At 36.5% G+C, this 20908-nt stretch overlaps 1 protein-coding gene across 3 annotated transcripts in view; it reads right to left on the reverse strand.

Moving 5' to 3' along the window:
• Window positions 1–20908, reverse strand: part of TOPBP1 (DNA topoisomerase II binding protein 1) — a 75420-nt gene that overhangs the window by 25450 nt on the left and 29062 nt on the right. For all 3 annotated transcript variants that reach the window (XR_009697040.1, XM_061167618.1, XM_061167619.1), the window contains 11 exons: window positions 17527–17867; window positions 16735–16907; window positions 11838–12049; window positions 9680–9966; window positions 7291–7464; window positions 7089–7198; window positions 4605–4728; window positions 3876–4022; window positions 3656–3758; window positions 1816–2011; window positions 233–453 (listed from right to left, as the gene is read on the reverse strand). Coding sequence is in view for 2 of the 3 variants with exons in the window: in XM_061167618.1 (XP_061023601.1) it covers window positions 233–453; window positions 1816–2011; window positions 3656–3758; window positions 3876–4022; window positions 4605–4728; window positions 7089–7198; window positions 7291–7464; window positions 9680–9966; window positions 11838–12049; window positions 16735–16907; window positions 17527–17867 (2088 nt within the window). In the remaining variant the exon portion in view is untranslated. The remainder of the gene's footprint in view (window positions 1–232; window positions 454–1815; window positions 2012–3655; window positions 3759–3875; window positions 4023–4604; window positions 4729–7088; window positions 7199–7290; window positions 7465–9679; window positions 9967–11837; window positions 12050–16734; window positions 16908–17526; window positions 17868–20908) is intronic.

The following is a 20908-nucleotide window of genomic DNA, read 5'->3' on the forward strand; positions in this document are numbered from 1 at the left end:
CTACGGACTGTAGCCTGCAGGCTCCCCTGTCCATGGAGTTCTCCCAACCAGAATATAAATTGTCTCAATTTATAATTATTTTTCTGACTTTTTCAAGTTTAAGCCCAAATATATCTTATTAAGTTTTTGTTGGCATGTACAATTCAGAGAACCACAAGGTGCTTATCTATTTATTTTCAAGAAGTCAACATGTACTTAAAACGAGCAATTAAACAGATTTCTTTCTCATTACCCTGTTCAGCAATTTCTGAATCATGTAAAGGCTCCTGGAAAGGAGAATCCTCCAATTTTTTAACATCAATCTGAAGCTCAGAGTATTGTGTGGGACAACTAGGCCACTGCAAATTGCTGGCAAGTCTTGCTCTCTCCTCCCTGGCTGTAGGGTCATCCCAAATGATCTGTTCATTTTGGGAGGGCTCTGTGTTGATATCAGGTACTGTTTGACGAGACTGCCTAAGGAATAGAAGTCACAATTTTAATATTAGATAGCCATAACAAAATCCATCCTCATAACTTCCTTTAAGTTAGACTGCAAATTGGTAGTTCACCTTTAAATGTCCACCATCTAGCACCCAATAAACACTTGAAAATACTTATTCAATATTTGAACTTTGGGAAATTTTTATTTAAAAAAATTTTTTTCCCAGAAACTTATCTGTTTTACCTAGAAAATAAAACACATTCAATCTCTTTATATTTAAAACTTCAGAGGGTAAGTTTACTGTAGGAAATTTTTAAAAATTCTAAAATGATTACAGCATTTAGAAAAGGGACTTCTCTCAATTATATAGGCTTAGGGAAACAATGTTTAGAAACCTGTTTACTTTGCTGACCATTCACAGGATGTATTTTTAATCACTGGAAACAATAACTATAATTAAACAATAGCTATAATTACATAGGAAGTGTACCTAGTATCTATAGGTTGCTTTTAAAGAAGGTTCTTTTGGTTACTGACAACCAAACCTCTCAGAGTAAGCCAGCTCTATAGTGAAGCATGTTTCATGGTGTATCAATTTCACTGAAGAATTCCAATACCTGACTTCAATGTGTATACTGAATATTTCAATGTATATACATAAAGAATTACTAATAAAAATAATTTGCCAAAGCTGATGGCAAAGTGTTCATTTGCCTCAAATACAAGGATGATGGCCTTTTACTCTCAGAATATATTTACTTACTGACTTTGGCACAAGATTTAGGCACTCTGAAATGTAAAATATGACCTGAGGTGTATTAAATAGAAAATCATTTTTGCTCAGTACTCAGCTAAAGAAACAGTCTCATGAAACATACAGTTAATACAGATAAATGCAGAGTCCAATTAATCAATTCAAGATATAAGTCCATTAACATTCATCAGAGATTTTTCTATTAAGGAAAAGATGAAGTTATTTCTACTGAACTTAAATCACATCACACTAAGATCTGTAATCACCTTCCCTAGAAGATAAGAGTTATAAAGAGAATACAAAATACATGTAATCCAATAAGAAAACTGCCTAAATTTATGTATGTATATACACACACACACACCTACTTACTGTCTAATACCAATATTAGTTAAGTCTAATACACAGAACAGAGAGGACTACCATTCAATCCATTTCAAACAAGGCAAACTGGATCTTAAATCATGTCTTTCTCATGGGAGGTAATAAAATGTATTAATCATGCCTCACTGGAAGCAGTTCCTTGGTATGGAACACACCTCTGCTTCCTATTCCCAAATAAGAATTCTGGAGTTACATGAAATGAAAGAAGGATAAGTGAGCAAGGAAGGGAGGAAGGAAAAGCTATTCTGCCACAGACCTCAGTGCCTCTAGGACTCTACTTCGTCCACTGCGGGCAGAGCGGGTGCTGTCAGGAGTTGAAGAGGTACTACTGTTACAACCACTTCTTGAGAGGGAAGTCCTCTGCCCTTGGGGTTTCACTATTGAAGTTGCAGACATTATCTCCTGAAGCTGTTTTTGAAAGTTCTCTCTCATCTCCAAAGTCTGTGTCAGAGCTTGAAACAAACACAAATATATCAATCAAGGTAAGTTTCTCTTTACCACACCCTATTCATATTAACTATTTTGTCTAGATTTGGTTGAACACAAATTTATTGACTTGACATCTACTGAATATTTACTACAGGCTACAGTACTGTACTAAGACTATGAATACTGCAGAACCAGGACATAAAGGAAGCCCTTACTATGGGGATGAAGTAGGAAATAATCAGGAAGCCCTCTGCAGACACTGTGCTGAGACTCGTGGCCATCATCTTTCTGCAGATACCCTGCCGGTTTCTGATCCTCTCCTGCTCTGTACCACACACCCTGACGTATATTACAGTCATTTATGATCTTCCCCCATGGTCCTCGAAAACACAGACCACAACATGTTTATCTTTGGTTTCTTTGCAGACTATTGACGTAGGTACTAAATAAATATTTTTGGAATGAACAGAGTGGGACTAACTAAACTGGTAAATCACAGGGAATGCTCTGGTAGGGTAAGGAAAATAGAAAATACTGACCCATTAAATCCATTAAAGAGAGGACACCTAGACCTATAACATTCCTCATTGCTGCACTCTTTATAATAGCAAGAAATCAGAAATAACCAACATGCCCATCAACAAGGAACTGGCTAAACAAAGTGGGCCATTCATACTATGAATACTATACAGTTGCCAAAAAAGGGGAAAAGACTGAAGAAGCTCCTTATGTACTAATATGACACTTCACAAGTTGAACTGCTAAATAAAAATATCAATATCAAAGTATAAAACAATATATATAGTAGTTTAATATATATATTTTTTTTAAATGGGGGAAGGAGAAAACATATGTTTATGATTGTGTACTCATAAAACAGCTCTGAAAGAAATCATACGAAAATAACATCAGAGGACTTCCCTGGTGGTAGAGTGGATAGGAGTTCCCCTGCCAATGCAGGGAACATGGGTGCAATGCCCGGTCTGGGAAGATCCCACATGCTGCAGAGCAACTAAGCCCATGTGCTGTAACTACTGAGCCCGCACTCTAGAGCCTCACCTGCCTGCCTCAACTACTAGAGCCCGAGCACTCTAGGGCCTGCGAGCTACTAAGTAGCTACTCCACAGCTACTGAGCCCACGTGCCTAGAATCTGTGCTCCACAACAAGATAAATCACCACAATAAAGCCCATGTGCCATAACTAGAGGAAGCCTGCCCACAGCAAGGAAGACTCAGGACAACCAAAAATAAATAAACAAAATAACATCAGAAAGATAAGAGAAACTCTTTATACCTCCTTCTATACCTTTAAAACCATGTGAATTTATGTTAAAATATATTGTGCATATAATGAAATTTTTTGAATCAAAGGACCAATTTTTGAAAAATTACCATCTCTACCTATGTTTAGGAGAATAGGGTTGTATCACACCAACTCTGTAGAATACATAGTTTCACACACTTTACAGGTTTCACACTTAAAGCACTCAAAGCTTTGCTAACTATTAACGATTGACATGGAACCTCAATTCAATCCTCAAATATTAATATATGCTTTACTTGTATTTAGTAACATAGAAGATAACTTTGTTCATCTGATGCAAAGGGAGCATTCAGTATGAAAGATACATATTTATAAATTTTGTCTGTAATTTAAAATATTTTACCTCCTTTAGAGTCATTCCTTCCATTTCCATTTGATGTTGCTAGTTCTTTATTACTGGTGGTCATATTGTCTATATCATTTTCTTCTACAGGCATATGATCTGGCTATTGAAGAAGAAAAATTACAGTTTCTCAAACCAAGCCCTGTATAAGGCTTCACAGCAATATATGACTGTACATTCAGCTTAAAGAGGGGGTAAATGTATCATCCATATGGTTTACCTCATCATCCTTCATTGCAGAACCAGCTGAGAGTAGTCGGTTATTACAGAGTCGGCCATCTTGCACTGCACTGATGTCCAAGCTCATTTTGGGATTATAAGTATGTGGATAAAGAGATTCAGGAAGATGTTTGTACTCCTGGGCACACTGTAATACAATGGTGTGCTTTAAAACAGGACTAAAAAAAATTTTACTGACTAAGAGATGTTAAGTAGGAAAAAGATAGCCAAAACATTATGTTCTAAGATGGCAAAAGTTCACAAAATTAAAGTTTTGAAACGTAGTTGACTTTAAAATTCCATCATACAAATAACAATTTGTCCTCACTTTTAAATGTCCTGTCCACTAAAGTATAAAATCTAATTCTATTTCTATGCTTTTGCCAAAGTATCAATCACATTTCAGGGAATACCCAGAAGGAAAATGGAAGAAGAAAGAAAAGAAACTGTACTGGCATGCTAAATTAATTCTCCTCAAAGCATTACCAAGTTTTCTTTCATATCATTTTTAACTAGCAGAAAGAATCAGACAATCTGAAAGAATACCCATTAAAGATTTACTAAGCATTTAAGGATTAAAGACCTTAAGTTTCTGATGCTAAAGAAAGGAAATGTGCAATTAAATAAGGTCACCAAACTTGTTTATGTACAGAGAAATGGATTTGTGCCTTGAAATACTGTTTATACGGTTTCATTTAACAGAAAGGGGAGGGGGGAAAAGTATGCTTACTTCTAAAAGCCAGTGCTCTGAAACAATGTGCACTCCTCTCTCTTTTACAGATTTATACTCCCGATTAGTGTCATTTGGTCGTCCTTGATAGATGAAATGAGTCACTGTCTCATCAAAACTCCACCTAAAACAATCAAACACACAAAAGCCTGAATACCTGAGAGAGATAACTACGTTAGTTTATCATTACTCTCTATAAAAAGAATATGCAAAACCTTTCAAGAACCAAAGTAAGCAAAAACACTAAATGACAGACTCCACTTTCACTGTTAAATTTTATACATATATCTCAATATATAAATGCAGAGAGAGATGCAGAAAGATATTCTTTAAAATATTTTCTGTAATATCACTTCATAAAGGTGATATAACAATAAAGATATTTTCAAGTTAGGTATCCGACCTATCCTCCAGCTGCTGGCAGCCACTAGTCACGGTACGTTTGCTCTGTGCTCCATAATATTGTGTGTTCTACATAGCATTATTCATCCATTCTTCACAACAATTCTAAAACACTGTATTATTTTATCCATTTAACAGATAAGAAAACTGAAGGACATGATTAAAGTAACATACTCAGTGAATAAGAGGTAGAGCCAGCTTTGACTTCAAAATGCACACTCTTAGCTATTACACTGTTTTCCCGATTTCCTCCCATTTAATATTTCCTTAACCTAGTTTGCTAAATGTGAACAACTCGTGGTAGTCATATTACCAACAGAAATGCTGTTTATGGTATCTGAGTCTCCATATCTATTTCAGTCTTCCAGCTATCACATTTGAAGGGCTCTTACTATGTATGCAAAAATAGAAATACTCCACTCCCCTCTGTGTTATCAGACAACGGCATTTACATATTTAATGTATATTCTATTACTATGTACCTTCTACTGACTTTAAATTATAAAAGTCAGATTTATGAAATCCATTTTAGTAGAAGGAATGTTGTATAAATATCTGTAATAATAAAGGAAGGCTACATCTGATGTGTCAGGAAGATCTGGTCTAGATTTTAACTGTCGGCAGGTGGGAGACTGTATCACTGATCTCTTCAGTGAGTATGGAAGGGAACATCTGGAACACCAGCACTTGAGAGCCAATTACCCTGTGCACACATACATACTGTAACCTCTGCATAATAAGAGTTCTTTCCTCTCATTGATTATCAAGTCTCAGAAACTCACTTCAGGAATACACCTAATGCAAATTTCAAATTAATGCCCTTGACTATTAAATTCTATTTAGGGATTTCAGCAATGTATTTTTTTTTTTTAATATTGAGAAGACTGGGGCATTTTATTTACTTATTTTGGCTGTCTGGTGTGGCTTGTGGGATCTTAGTTCCCTGACCAGGGATAGAACCTGGGCCCCCAGCAGTGGAAGTGCAGAATCCTAACCTCTGGACCCAGGAATTCCCAGGACTGGCATTTTAAATCTTATAAAAACATAAGTCCTATATGTGTCTTTTAAATCTTACATAAGTCCACATCTAAACAGAATACCCAAGGACGCATTCAATTTTGACAAATATGTATACTCTCTTAGGGCTACTGAGAGAATGGTATGAGATAATACTTGCCTCATACTGAGCACTCACTCAGCAACCAGGTAAGAACAATATATAGACAATACAAATAATAGTTGTAAGTAAGAAAGCTTTACTCTTCTACAATAGATGAATGAAACACTAAGGTGCCTATAATTACACAAATTTATTTTTCCATTCTCCTCATTTAATTTCTCTATCAGAAAGATAACTGAAATGACTTACCAAAAGGGAAAGATAAAGCTAATCATATTCCTCAAACTGTTTGTTAACTGTAAACCAATCATTATGCCAACTGTGAACTGCTGAAAACCAGTGATCAAGAAAGCTTGAGTACCACAGACAAAGAAGAAATATGATCAACTCGGCATTGGCTGGAATAGGGTCTCTCAATCCCCGATACTGATGCCATTTGTTTGAGGGACCTGTCTCTGGCTGGGCTGTCAGGTTGAGAGTGGTAATCTATGCCTCCAAAGTAAAAATGATAGGCATTCAACACCCTCAAAAAGACCATTTTAATTCAGGATTGCTGCAGCACTTAGCAGTACTCACAGAAGGGCTCTGATTTGAAAATCACTAAGAAACATGCTTAAAATCTCTGATCTAAATGTATTAATAAACTCCTTGAAGACAAGGATTTTTTTTCTAGACTGTACTCATTCATGGATCCCAAATTTTTAGAATAGTGTCACAAAGTATGTTCTCATATATTTGTTAAATATGCCCTAAAAACACACATGTAAGAGTGAATTGATATGGGAGAGGGTATTTTAAAAGGATGAGGTAAATTAAATAAAAATTGGATTTTGTAGATACTATGATAAACTGTTAATAAAAGGCAAAATAATGCTTTTTTTAAAATAGATGCTCACAACAGCTTTAGGTTTCCCTATAAATTGAGTTTGTATCACCACCAAAAAAAAAGATGTGCCGGCTACCTGTAGTCTGCGCCTAGAGAGGCTGCAATTCCATTTAGCTCACTCTGCTTCTTACTGAGTTTCTTACTAACACACACCACTACCTTCTGAAGTGGCTTCGGAGCGTCTTCCTGCCCATAGAAAACAAAAGAAACAGGTCAATCATTATTATTTTAATTTTTTTTAATCTAAAACTTCCTTTTAATAAGAGATATAATTCCACCTTTTCTGACGGGGCATCCTTCAGTTGAGGGCTGGCAGAAAGAGCAACAGCATTTCGAGAGCTATTTGCCAAAGCAAGTTTCAGGTTTTTGACAATGACTTCTGAGAGTGGTGTACTCAGCTTCCTTTTCTGCTGGCTGGGACCTCCTGGAGTTTCCAAGGCTGCAAGTGCATCCTGTGTATATGGAGGAGGAGAGGGAGAAAGGAAGTGAGGAAAAGGAGGAGAAAAGGAAAGAGAAAGAAGAGCGGAGAGAGGGAAGAGAGAGAGGTAAACAGAAAAAGGAAAGGGGGAAAAAAGAGGTAAAGAAAGAAGGGGAATAATCCTCAGTATTAATTGGATTATAGCTTTAACCCCCTCCAGCTTTCCTCCAAACAACAATAAAAAGAACAAAGTATTATCTGTATCTATATAGACAATGAAAAAAACAATTCCATATTGTCCAACAAATTGGTTGAAAGAGACTAAGAAGCTTAATACATTTTCAGCAGTATTTTACCACATTTGTCTGATCTTACAGTTGAAATTGGTTAAAATGATACCAAAAAAACAAACAAAACAAACAAGTAAACAAGCAAAAAACGCAGAAGGAAACAAGTAAGCAAGGATGGATATAAACTTAGACACGAACAACGAGGAGGATTAAAAAGTCATACTGAATGACAAAACCCACTGAAATGTTGTGAAGTAATTAGCCTTCAACTAATTAAAAAAAATAAAATAAAATAAAAAATTAAAAAAAAAAAAAAAAGATCATGGAGGCAGTTGAATTAAATGCCAACAAGAAAAAAAAAAAAAAAAGTCATACTGAGCTGAGGATTATGAAAAATCTTCAAAGGTACAAAACATATGCCTATTCCCAAGCCACCCCAATTCCCACATGAGGACTAGTCACTGCTATTCAGGACTTGTGCTCATTCCCTTTCCCATCTGAATAGTCTTCCATGTGCACAGCAGAAAGTGTTTAGCCAGTGCTCAACTGATGAGTATTAACCTTGAACACACACAATTTGCACAGGTAAAGGAAACCATGTAAGCAAAATGCATGCACCAACACTGATACATTGTCATGGGCAAAGCATCAGTGTTTCAGCACATACTAGAGAGCACAGTAGACAATCAGATTTTTCTTTTTTGCCAATCTGTTATATCAATTTAAAGACCACTGATTACAAGGTGAAGTACTATTTTATATATCATAAAAGAGAGAGACACTGCTAAACACATTATCACTAAACAATAAAACATTTAAATGTGTTTTGTACCTTCACCAAGACTATTTTGGAATCATCAGTTTTTCACTGTAAGGTAGAAGAATGGTCTCAATGAACAGAAATATTTCTACTATCTTGCCTATTATTATTCCATTTACTATTCAAAGAATATTACTAGCTTTGAGACCTTAGAAATCATCTAGATATGCTCCATAATTTTACAGATGGGGATAATGAAACACAAAGAAGCTGACTTGGCAGTAAGAGGCAAAGCAGAGGCCTGATTCTAGATCTCACAGTTCCCAAACCAGTGCTTCCCCTCTAGTTTTTACAGCGTTAAGTAGTGTTACAGAACAAAATGCTACTTCAGAAGAAATCTGATCAAAGTTTTAGCTTGGAGAAAACTGTCCCAGGTCAATTTATATGTATTTTCTGAAGCTGAACAACTTGCAAACTTTAAGTCTGCTCCAAAACATACTGTGAGTAAAACCACACAATAATTTTGCAAAGGTTCATGGATTAAAAAAAATCATGATTCGAATAGCTATTTGAAAGGCCAAAAACTATAAAAGGAATAGTGAAGAAAATTATCTTTGGGGAATGAAAGAAAACCATCTGAGAAGGCTGAATTAAACCTTCATTTGTGAATGCATTTTTTAGACAAGGAGCCATATTCCAATGCTCAGAAGATCAAAGAAAGATGTACACTTAACTCACCTTTTTAGGGCAAATGATTGAAAGGTAAAGAGGTAACATTTTCAGAAAGAGCACTGGGTGTACTCCTAGAATCAAAACCTAAGTCCAATGTGTCTATGTAATTTTACAGTTTATAAAACTAGTCCTCACACAATTTCACTTGATCCTTACAGTAAATCTGTAAGTTTTCAGTGATATTATCTTTGTACAAAAGATGGAACTGATGCTCAAATATGTTAAATGATCTGTGAATCACACCATTCCTGACAGATACAGGACTTGAACCCAGATGTTCTGATTTCACACCATATATATCTCTAGCGGTTACCTCAATGCTGGGTATACATAGGGACTCATTACCATGAATCTATTTGCCAACATTTCTGAAGTTACTACTACAAACTAAGTGATGGAGAACCTGGTGCTTTAACTTTATAAACTATAAAATTGTTATCTCCAGAACCATTTTCTACAAGCCTCACCTTCACATCAAAGGAAGGCTTGAAGAGTTTGTCCTTGGACAGAAACTTTGATGGCGTATCCAGGTGTAATGAGGGCTCCTTCTGAAGTGACTGTCCTGGGGTAGGGGAGACTGAAGCCTGTCCAGAGTGCTGTGACATCACCGTGCGGAAAGCTTTACTCTGAAAGCGGTTCATATCTAAAGGTGTAACGGCTGTTTTCCTGTGAGTTTCCAGAGGTGTTACAGGATGCTCTGGAGTATCTGGATTTAGATTCACCTCATTTGTTGTTTCAGTTTCCAAACTTTGTTCTAGAGATTTAAAATGAAAAGAAACAAATGTGAGCCACTGATGTCGTTTTCTTGTCTCTGAAGAGGCATACAAGAAGTGATGTTTTTTATCTTACTATTAGTTTTCCTGTGAATTCTTAAGTATACTTCATACCACAAAGCTATATACTTATTTTCAAAGAAACAAACCAGACAATATATTAAAATATATGTTGAGTTAGACAAACAAATCGACTGAAATAATGAATGAAATTAATTTCCTGTTTCATCCTGTTATAACTTGAAATATTCTCAATAAACCTCATAATTTGCCCAAAATTATGTAAGAAAATGCTGAGTGCCAAAGAACTGATGCTTTCAAATTGTGATGCTGGAGAAGACACTTGAGAGTCCCCTGGATTTCAAGGAGATCAAACCAATCAACCCTAAATATTCATTGGAAGGACTGATGCTGAAGCTGAAGCTCCAATACTCTGGCCACCTGATATGAAGAGCTGACTCACTGGAAAGACAGAAGGCAAAAGGAGAAGAGGGTGGCAGAGGATGAGATGGTTAGACAGCATCACTGACTCAATGGATATAAGCATAAGCAAACTCTGGGAGACAGTGAAGGTCAGGGAGGCCTGGTGTGCTAAGTCCATGGGGTCACAAAGAGTCAGACATGACTTAGTGATTGAACAAGAAGAAGTTAATATCATTTTGGCCAATGGCAGAGTAAAAAGAAAATCCCAATTACATGTACTCAGAGTAACAACTACAGTCAAGTTTTTGAAAAGTTCTTAATGAGATTTTAGTATGACCTAAACATTACTTTACCTCAGTTGTAAAATTCCCAGGTTGTCTAGAGAAAAGTAATACGTAATAGCTTTGAGAGCTGTTCCCAAGGTTCCCTAAAGTGTGACCCGGGATGTCATCATGTTATATAAGAGAGGCTACTGTGTCCTCCCATTCTGCCTCCTACCATCTTTCTTTCTTTTTTTTTTTTTTTCATTTTATTTTTTTATTATTATTTTTTTTTAATTTTTATTATTATTATTTTTTTTTCCAGTGGGTTTTGTCATACATTGATATGAATCAGCCATGGATTTACATGTATTCCCAATCCCGATCCCCCCTCCCACTCCTACCATCTTTCAACATTTATCAAAACCACTTACTAGATGACTGCTCCATGCCAGGTCCAATCTGGACAATGAAAATATATAATTTATAAGATGCATGTACTCCTTGCCTTTTCAGAGCTTATGGCTGAGCAGGGAAACAGGAAAGTAAACTAGAATGGTAACACTGGGATAAGAGCTACAAAAGAGACATGATGTTATGGCAAGACAAGGCCATACTTATGAGTCAAGGAAGGTTTTTCCAGGGAAAGTGATATCCAAGCTGGGAGCTGAAAGATAAGGAGGAACAAGCAAGCACAAGGTGGGCAAGAGATAACATGCAGAAGTTCAGGAACAGACTGGAACAGAATAAAATACATAGATAGGAAAAAAAAAAAAAAGGAATAGACAGCACTTTACTCACATAAGGAACAGTAAGTGGGATCCAAGCTCGTATCTTCAGACTTCAAACACTGAGACCCTAGAACACTCCCACACTGTTCTGTACCTTCTAGCTTTCAGACAGTGCCTACACTCGATACTACAATTATAAATTAAACATTCTGCTATGAACGTACTTATATTGCCCACCCCCTCCCCAATAATGGGTGCCCAACAGTGGCTCATGTTAAAGGGCAAAATCTTAATGACCTGTCTTAAAAACAAGCTTTAGTACGTTCATATACCAGAAACCATGGGGTCACAAAGAGTCAGACACGACTTAGCAACTGAACACAATCCCAGAAACCAAACTATAAAAATATAAATAAAATGATAAACAAAAATATTAACCTTCTTTAGGTGAATTTTCAATCAGGAAATGGCTTTCATTTGCTCTCTTTCCCAATCTAGCAGACTCCAATAGCCAAGCTATAGTGACCGCTGGTATATTCCACTTCTTGGCAGCTTCATATTTAGAACCACCTGGCTCTTTCAATACAAGATGTGTACTGGCAAACATGCCTTTCTTTGCATTGGACTTGCGAACGAAGTATTCTTGAACACTGAAAGTTACGTTTAAAAAAAAGCAAATGGTCATATGCATAATTAGTTGGCAAAGAATGACATTTCTAATACAATGGTGTTGTCAGAGTTCTAAGTATAAGAAAATACATTAAAAGTTGGTTCTATTTCTTAAATTAAGTTAATCCTCTTACAAATACTTTAGGATAAAAATGTATTGTTAAAATTGAACTTTTCAAAATTAATAATTTAAAAATAAGCAAATTAAACCAGACTTACAAGAATTAACCAGAAAGATCATCTATTTAATTGGTCATCACCCACCCACCCACCCACCTTGTCTTTCCTCCCACTAAAAGACACAGAACAACTAGGGGAGCAAAGGATGAGTATGAATAACACAACTTCTAGCCCTACACCACAACTTCTCTAAGCATTCTCACATATATCATTGGATCCTCTCAATATCTGTGAAATACCAATATTTTACAAGTTATCATAAAGATATAACTTGGGAAAAGATGCAGAGAAATTATGTGTCTTCCTCAAGATCACAGAATATTAAATAGAACAACACCATTTGAGAAGAAGTCCACCATTTGAGATACAAACAGAAATATCTTTTAGGACTTTTGGGTTTCAGGTCTAGTTCCTCACTTTTAAGATTTTTTTAAGTATACCACATTTTCCCTAGTACTTTTAAGGGTTCATTTTTCACATTTAACCCACTGATCAATTAATTTGGTACTTATTTTGGTATGAGATGTTGCTCCAATTTTATTGAATTATCTCTTCCTCAATAAGCCAAAACATCACCTTTATCATATACTAAATTCCTGTTTGTATTTAGGTCTATTTCTAAGTTCACTGAACTTTCTGCTACTTACAGACATACTATTATCTAGTGAGGTTAACAAAATATATTTAAATAACAATTCTATTTCAGAATTTTTATGACTTTCCTGCTTGCTAATATTTTCTTATGAATTTTAAGAATTAGTTTGCTTATTGCCCTCTCTAAAAAATTCCTTTACAATGTTTAGTCTTCCTGTCCAAGAACAGGTACATCTTTCATACTCTTCAAGTCCTGTTTCCCTCAATAGCATTTTACAAGTTTCCGTAGCTCTTCCAAGTTTCACTTTCAACTTTTTTCTTAAATCGAAGTATAGTTGACAGACAATATTAGTTTAAGGTGTATGATATAGTGATTCAACATTTAAATACATTACAAAAGATCAATACCAAGTCTAATTACATCCCCGTGACTTTTAAATTTGATAACTGGAATTTTGTACCTCTTAATCCTCTTCACTAATTTTGCCCAGCTTCCTATTCCCTTCCCTTCTGTTGTCCGCTAATTTGTTCTCTGGATCTATGAGTCTATTTTGATTTTGTTTTCTTCATTCCTTTTCTTTCTTTTTAAGATTACATATCATGTTGCTACCTATTTTATCTCTTACTACAGATTAAGTAAGAGAGCTCTGTTTTCATTAGCTCTTCTAACTAGCTGCACATATGAAGGTCAGTGACTTCTGTATATTAGTATTTTACATAATCAGTTTGCTGAATTTTTCTATGAGCACTGCTTTAGTCTATTGCCATATTTTCTTACTGTTCTTTTCTACAATTTGTTTTTTCCAAAAACTTATTGTTTAGCATAATCAAAAGTACAGAACACAGCAAAAAAGGAAATATAAGATTTAGTGAATTATCATAAGATGAAAACCCTTATTTTCCTCACCCATGTCGGAAGACAGACTCTTACCAGTCACTCCAGAACCTCTCCAATATGCTTCTTCTCAGTTACTACCACCCCTCCCTTCCCGTGCTAACAGCAGCCACTGTTTGGATATTTATAGTTATCACTTCCTTACTTTACAATGTCACGAACCTCCGTGCATAGTTCATCAGGCACTCTATCAATCAGATCTAGTCCCTTAAATTTATTTCTCACTTCCACTGTATAGTCACAAGGGATTTGATTTAGGTCATACCTGAACAGTCTAGTAGTTTTCTCCACTTTCTTCAATTTCAGTCTCAATTTGGCAATAAGGAGTTCATGATCTGAGCCACAGTCAGCTCCTGGTCTTGTTTTGATGACTATATAGAGCTTCTCCATCTTTGGCTGCAAAGAATATAATCAATCTGATTTCAATGTTGACCATCTGGTGATGTCCATGTGTAGAGTCTTCTCTTGTGTTGTTGGAAGAGGGTGTTTGCTATGACCAGTGCGTTCTCTTGGCAGAAATCTAATAGCCTTTGCCCTGCTTCATTCTGTACTCCAAGGCCAAATTTGCCTGTTATTCCAGGTATTTCTTGACTTCTTACTTTTGCATTCCAGTCCCCTATAATGAAAAGGACATCTTTTTTTGGGTATTAGTACTAGAAGGTCTTGTAGGTCTTCACAGAACTGTTCAACTTCAACCTCTTCAGTGTTACTGGTGAGGGCACAGACTTGGATTACCGTGATGTTGAATGGTTTGCCTTGGAAACGAACAGAGATCATTCTGTCATTTTGAGACTGCATCCAAGTACTGCATTTCGGACTCTTTTGTTGACTATGATGTCTAAGCCATTTCTTCTAAGGGATTCCTGCCCACAGTAGTAAACATAAAGGTCCATCTAGTCAAGGCTATGGTTTTCCCAGTGGTCATGTATGGATGTGAGAGTTGGACTATAAAGGAAGCTGAGCGCCAAAGAATTGATGCTTTTGAACTGTGGTGTTGGAGAAGACTCTTGAGAGTCCCTTGGACTGCAAGGAGATCCAACCAGTCCATCTTAAAGGAGATCAGTTCTGGGTGTTCATTGGAAGGACTGATGTTGAAGCTAAAACTCCAGTACTTTGGCCATCTGATGCGAAGAGCTGACTCATTTGAAAAGACCCTGATGCTGGGAAAGATTGAGGGTAGGAGGAGAAGGGGATGACAGAGGATGAGATGGTTGGATGGCATCACTGACTCAACGGACATGGGTTTGGGCGGACTCCAGGAGTTTGTGATGGACAGGGAGGCCTGGCGTGCTGCAGTTCATGGGGTTGCAAAGAGTCAGACATGACTGAGCTGAACTGAACTTCCTTACTTTGCTTTATTTTTATCACATCCCACCCTTAAACACTGCATTTAATCTTTTATGTCTTTTGGCTTCCAGGTTCCCTCTTCTTTCCATGCCCCCTTTATATTTGCTGAAGACACTGGATCATGAGGTTTCATTATTTTGATAAGATTGTTTCAAGATGGTTGTATATTCTTCATAAGGAGGCATATGTCTAGTTTTCTCTTTATTATGTGAATGTTGGTTTTCAATGTCTAGATTCTTCCATTAATATTAGGAGTCAAAATTTTACCATTTCTTCTTCACTTACTTGTTGGAATACCTCTATAAAGGGAAACTTTGTCTTATCTACTATTATGGATACAGTCTGATGCAGACTGTACAGGAAGGCAGGATAAACACCAGATCCTTTCTCCTCACTTACCAGCTTTCAAAAATGATGAGCTGGTTTCCTAGCATCCTTTAAACATGGCCAATCAGCTTAGTTTTTGGTGCCATTATGAAGCCATGATTGAAATACTATTTGATGATGTCTGGAGCCACTGCTGCTGTTGACACTTCTCCTGTCTTTGGCCAGTGGCGATCCTTTTGACACAACCCTTTGAAGTAGTCTTCAGTAATACACTTGCTCTCCATTCTGACAAAAGGTTCCAGACTCACTGGTATCTTTTCTGACCCAGATCTGGAACTGATCATTTCTTTAAGCTTTAGTTTCTTTTAGTGCGAAATGGTATTTTAAGGTCACAATGTGGGTACTGGTGTTGCTTGTTACTATTGGGTTGACAATGATATCTAGGCTTATAAATGGTTTTGAATTCCTCTTTAAACCAAGAGTTATTAAAAAGTTCTAAAATGTCCAGTTGATACAGTCTTCATTTTCCATTTCTACTACTCATTTCTAATTTTTTTAGAAATTAGAAACCTTCCATGTAAATAGCATTCTTTTATTTACAACACACTTTTTTCCCCCTGTTTAATGCCTTTTGGTTTGAATTCAAACTTGTCTGATAATAAAATTATACCCCTCTCCTTTCTTTTCACATATCTTTGCCTATCTTTACTTTTTTCCCCAAATGTTCTGAATCACTTTGGTTTAGGTGTGGCTCTTGTTTAAAAGTATTTTAAGTGTTATTTCATAATATAATCTAGAAGAACTTTTCCTTTAATGTGAAAGTTAGTTCATTTATAATTATTTATGTAACAGTTTTCTACTTTCTTTTTAAACAGCCACCATTAAAGTTCACTTAGGGGTTGGGCTAATTTGGATTCTAGAACTTTTAAATTCATTTTCTTTCTCCCAAAGTATTCATTATTTCTGCTTAATGATGCACTGCAGAGAAACAATTAATATATACTGAAAAAGAATAAATCATCCATACGGCACACAGAAGGAAATAACACTGAGAAAAGCAATATTCGGTAACAACCTATGTATCGGCTTTAAATATTTTCCTTTTCCTGGTAGGTAAGCATTAATGCCTATAGTCTTAATACTTGCTAAGTGCCTGTCTAACATCATTCTCTCCCTTCCACTTTGAGCCACCACATCAGATACACAACACACTCCTCATAAATATTATAAGACATCCAGCAAAATGCTAATTTGTATGTTTTTCAGTAAGTAAAAACAAATAATACGTACACCAAGATGGCAGGTACTAAAAATACTACATACCTGGCTCCAAGGTGATTTGCTAAGAATGTCAATGAATCTTTTTCAGCTCCTACACATTGGCTGAACGAAAGAACACAATCCTCTAAAGGAGTCATTCCTGCCATAACTGGAACTGGTGTGAAGAGAGGATTTGAGTTTGGATCAATTAAAGTCTGGTAGTCTATACAAGTTACCTTTTAAAAACAAGAAAAACATCATCATCAACCTGAAATAAGTGATTAGTGGTTAACACTGGTTCAGTTACAGTGAAAAGCAATTTTACTTTAAATGTGTATATGCTCATTCACAATACATTTAAAATTATAATGTTAAAATGTATCAGTCATTATACAAGATATTAAAATCAGTCAGATTTATCACTGGATTTCCTAAATATTTCTTTAAATTTAATTTCTTCCAAAATGTAGTTATCATTTTTTTCTCTTAAGTCTTGGTAAGTTGAAAAAGCCAATGGTTGAAATGATCAGTGATAAGCCAACAAGATGCAATAATACAAAAGTTCACGTCATGCTTTGGTAGTAAGAAAACAGGGAAAACCTAAGTATGAGAAGACTTGGAGTCACTTTCCTAGGAAGGAATGCTGCTGATGTAGCCCCTCTATTCTACCAGGATTAGGACCAAGAAGCTTGCATATTTTATTATTTATAATTTCCTTTGCTAAAAGCAAAATCCAGACAGTGCCCAAACCCAAATACCAGTCTACCGAAACTAGAGTGCCAAAGATATAAACATGCGCTCTTGGCTTCGGACACCCTTCAACACTACACTTGAACTGATGCGGTGTTTTCTTACCAGCCACGTGTTTGTTACAACTTCTCCCACAGTCGCCTGTACTTCACACCCCAGCAGAGGAACCACAGCGTAATCAGCAACAACTCTGCTCTGAAGGGACACAATTTTCCCAGCATTTTCTCTTATGATGGTTGCAACATTAGACTCATTTTCATTACTAAAACCCAAAACTAGGAATCTCTTTTGGCTAAATAAACCTTCTTCGGTAATTGTAGAAACATCAGGAAAGCAATGACTGATGGAAGACTGGTGTTCTTGCAGAGAAATACGAGTAGAATCATTAAGGGGCTCCACATGGGTAGAGTCACTACAGAGCCCAACTTCGGACTTGGCAACTTCAACTGGAAAAGAAAGAGAAATGTTTTCTAACAGGTAATTTACTTTATAAAGTTTATCTCCTAGTAAGGATATAAAGGTTAACAGGGAACCTGAGAATTGCGACCACACTTACAAAACTAAGGCTTTATTAAGTATACAATGAAGAAAGAATACGACCTACCCCATCCTCTGGGTTCCCAAGACAGCAATGAGTATTACCATCCTGGGATAAGAGTAGTCATGTTAGTATTCTATGTATTCTTAGTGTATCAGAAAATTATGAGGCTCCAGTAACTCGAAAATTATGAAGCTCCAATAACTCCACAAGGGGCTTCCCTTGTGGCTCCGCTGGTAAAGACTCTGCCTGCGATGCAGGATACCTGGGTTCAATCCCTGCATGGGAAGATCTGGAGGAGGGAAAGGCCACCCATTCCAGTATTCTGGCCTGGAAAATTCTATGGACAGTCCATGGGGTTGCAAAGAGTCAAATACAACTGAGCAACTTTCAGAATTTTACAAGCCCTGCTTCCTGGGATTCCAACAAGCCTGAAAGCTATTCAAAGATTCTTTTCTATTTACATAAGAGTTAGTTGCTCAGCTGTGTCTGACTCTGTGACCCCATGGACTACAGCCTGCCAGGCTTCTCTGTCCATGGGATTTTCCAGACAAGAACACTGGAGTGAGTTGCCATTTTCTTCTGGGGATCTTCCCAACCCAGGAATCGAACCTGGGCCTCTCACATTCCAGGCAGATACTTTACCATCAGAGCCACCAGGGACATAGGTACTGTACTTAAGTGCTTTTCGTGCATGTAATTAATGCTTATGATAATATAAGGCTAGCTCTATTGCTGTATCTACACCCATCCTTCAAGAAGAATGTCAGGTCTAAAGAGGTTATGTAATTTCTCTAAGGTGACACAGTTATTAGCTGGCAGAAATGAGATATAAACCAAAGTATGTCTGACTCCAGGGTCCATAACATTATGTTATAGTTGTTCCAGTTGCTAAGTCATGTCCCACTCTTTTCTGAATCCATGGACTGGAGCCAACCAGGATTCTCTGTCCATGGGATTTCCCAGGCAAACACTGAAGTGGGTTGCCATTTCCTTCACCAGAGGATCTTCCTGACCTAGGGACTGAACCCACATCTCTTGCACAGCAGGCGGATTCTTTACTGCTGAGCCACCAGGGAAGCTATCTTCTTATTTCTATCCTCATCTCTAATAGGCAGGACTCTCTTTACTTTAATTACTGTATATGGGTGGGTGTGTGTGTATGTATATACATGTGACCCTTTACAATTTTAAACTAATTACTCTATATACACATGCATACAGTCATTAGTTGAAAAGTGAAAAGTCATGCTTATTGGAGAAAAGTATGTATAAAGTGTGTGTGTGTGTGTGTGTGTGTGTATATATATATATATATATAATAAAGTGTGTATATACACACTTTAATTTCTACTTAATACAAGTATTTAAATTGCTCTGAGACTCTGAAAAAGCCGTTGTGTCTAGAGCATTTACTGATCAGTACGTCAGGAGACTCTCTGACCCTCAGTTTCATACTGCAAAGAATGAAGGATAATAGTGTATCTATAATTTAGACAGATGTATCCCCAATGGCTCAGCAGGTAAAGAATCTGCCTGCAATGCAGGAGATGCAGGAGACTACAGTTTAATCCTGGGTCAGGACATTCCCCTGGAGGAGGAAATGGCTACTCACTCCAATACTCTTGCCTGAAAAATGCCAGGAAAGAGGAGCATGGCAGGCTACAGTCTAAAGGGTCACAAAGAGTCAGACATGACTGAGCACACATGAGGATGAATAAGCCTGGATGAAAATAAAGGTGACATGATACTATAAAACATTTAGAAAGTAGTTTTAAAATATGTAATATAAAATGTAAAAACAAATTTTTTTGCATTAAAATTGTTCACAATCACATCTAGGAGGAAAAAACCGACTCTGTTTGATGTTTTTGTGTAACTGGTGAAGTGGGAAGAAAAAAGAAACCTGGGGGAATGTTAGACTACTACAATAAAAACTGAAGAAGAAAATGGCAACCCACTTTAGTATTCTTGCCTGGAAAATTCCACAGACAGAGGAGCCTGGTGGGCTACAGTCTGTGGGGTCGCAGAGTTGGCCATGACTGAACACATCAGTACATACTATAAAAACAAACTAGAAATACTATGTGCTTATAAATTATAAGTAAAACCCTGAAGTTATTAAAGGTTCAGAATAAAATAACACATTTCATAGCAGTTCTTTTAGCAATAGAACCCTCTTTTCAAACAGATGCCATTTGGAAGCCCAACAGACACTTTTTGATAGCTTTTTCAATATGAAGTAAACAATTATATTCTTTCAAAGGTACTTGGGGATTCACTGAGATTTACTATTACTAAATGCTTTCAAAGTCAGTACCCTACCAGCTGCTTCAGAAAAGAAAATTTGAGAAACTAATTGCCTGCCTCCAGCAAGAACCCTTGTTGAAGGATAGCACATAAAACTGCTTCCAGTCAACAGGTGGTCTTTTTGTACTAAAACATCCTAAAAAAATTAGGATGATCTGATATGATACACTACTAAAGCATAAGCAAATTTCTGACAAAAATCATCTTGCAGAACAACATGAACAGAGTGTGGATTAAATTTTAAAAAAAGGAAAATTGAAATTCTCTAAAAATATGTCAAAAATAAATAAATAAAAATATGGCCAGCTAGACATGCAGAACCTTCTCACCATAAAACACCTAAAAATAGAGGATGAAATATTAAAGATATTATTATAAATGCAAAGCTGAGTTGGCTAAAAATGAAGTAGTAGCATGAATCCAGAGCATTAAATGATCAATAAAGGTAACAATTACTATCTATTTTGGCAGTGACCAAAACCCTTAGGATTTAAGGATGTCACATGGAGGGACAGAAGTCAAGCCTTTTATCCCATACTATTTAGAGGTGGGGTGGAGTATACCCTTCCACTCAGAAACCCTAAAGGAAGATGCCTTCAGTAAAAATGTCCATCAAAAACCAATCAACCACCACCACCA

Source organism: Dama dama, chromosome 19, assembly GCF_033118175.1.
Source record: "Dama dama isolate Ldn47 chromosome 19, ASM3311817v1, whole genome shotgun sequence".
Lineage (NCBI taxonomy): Eukaryota > Metazoa > Chordata > Mammalia > Artiodactyla > Cervidae > Dama > Dama dama.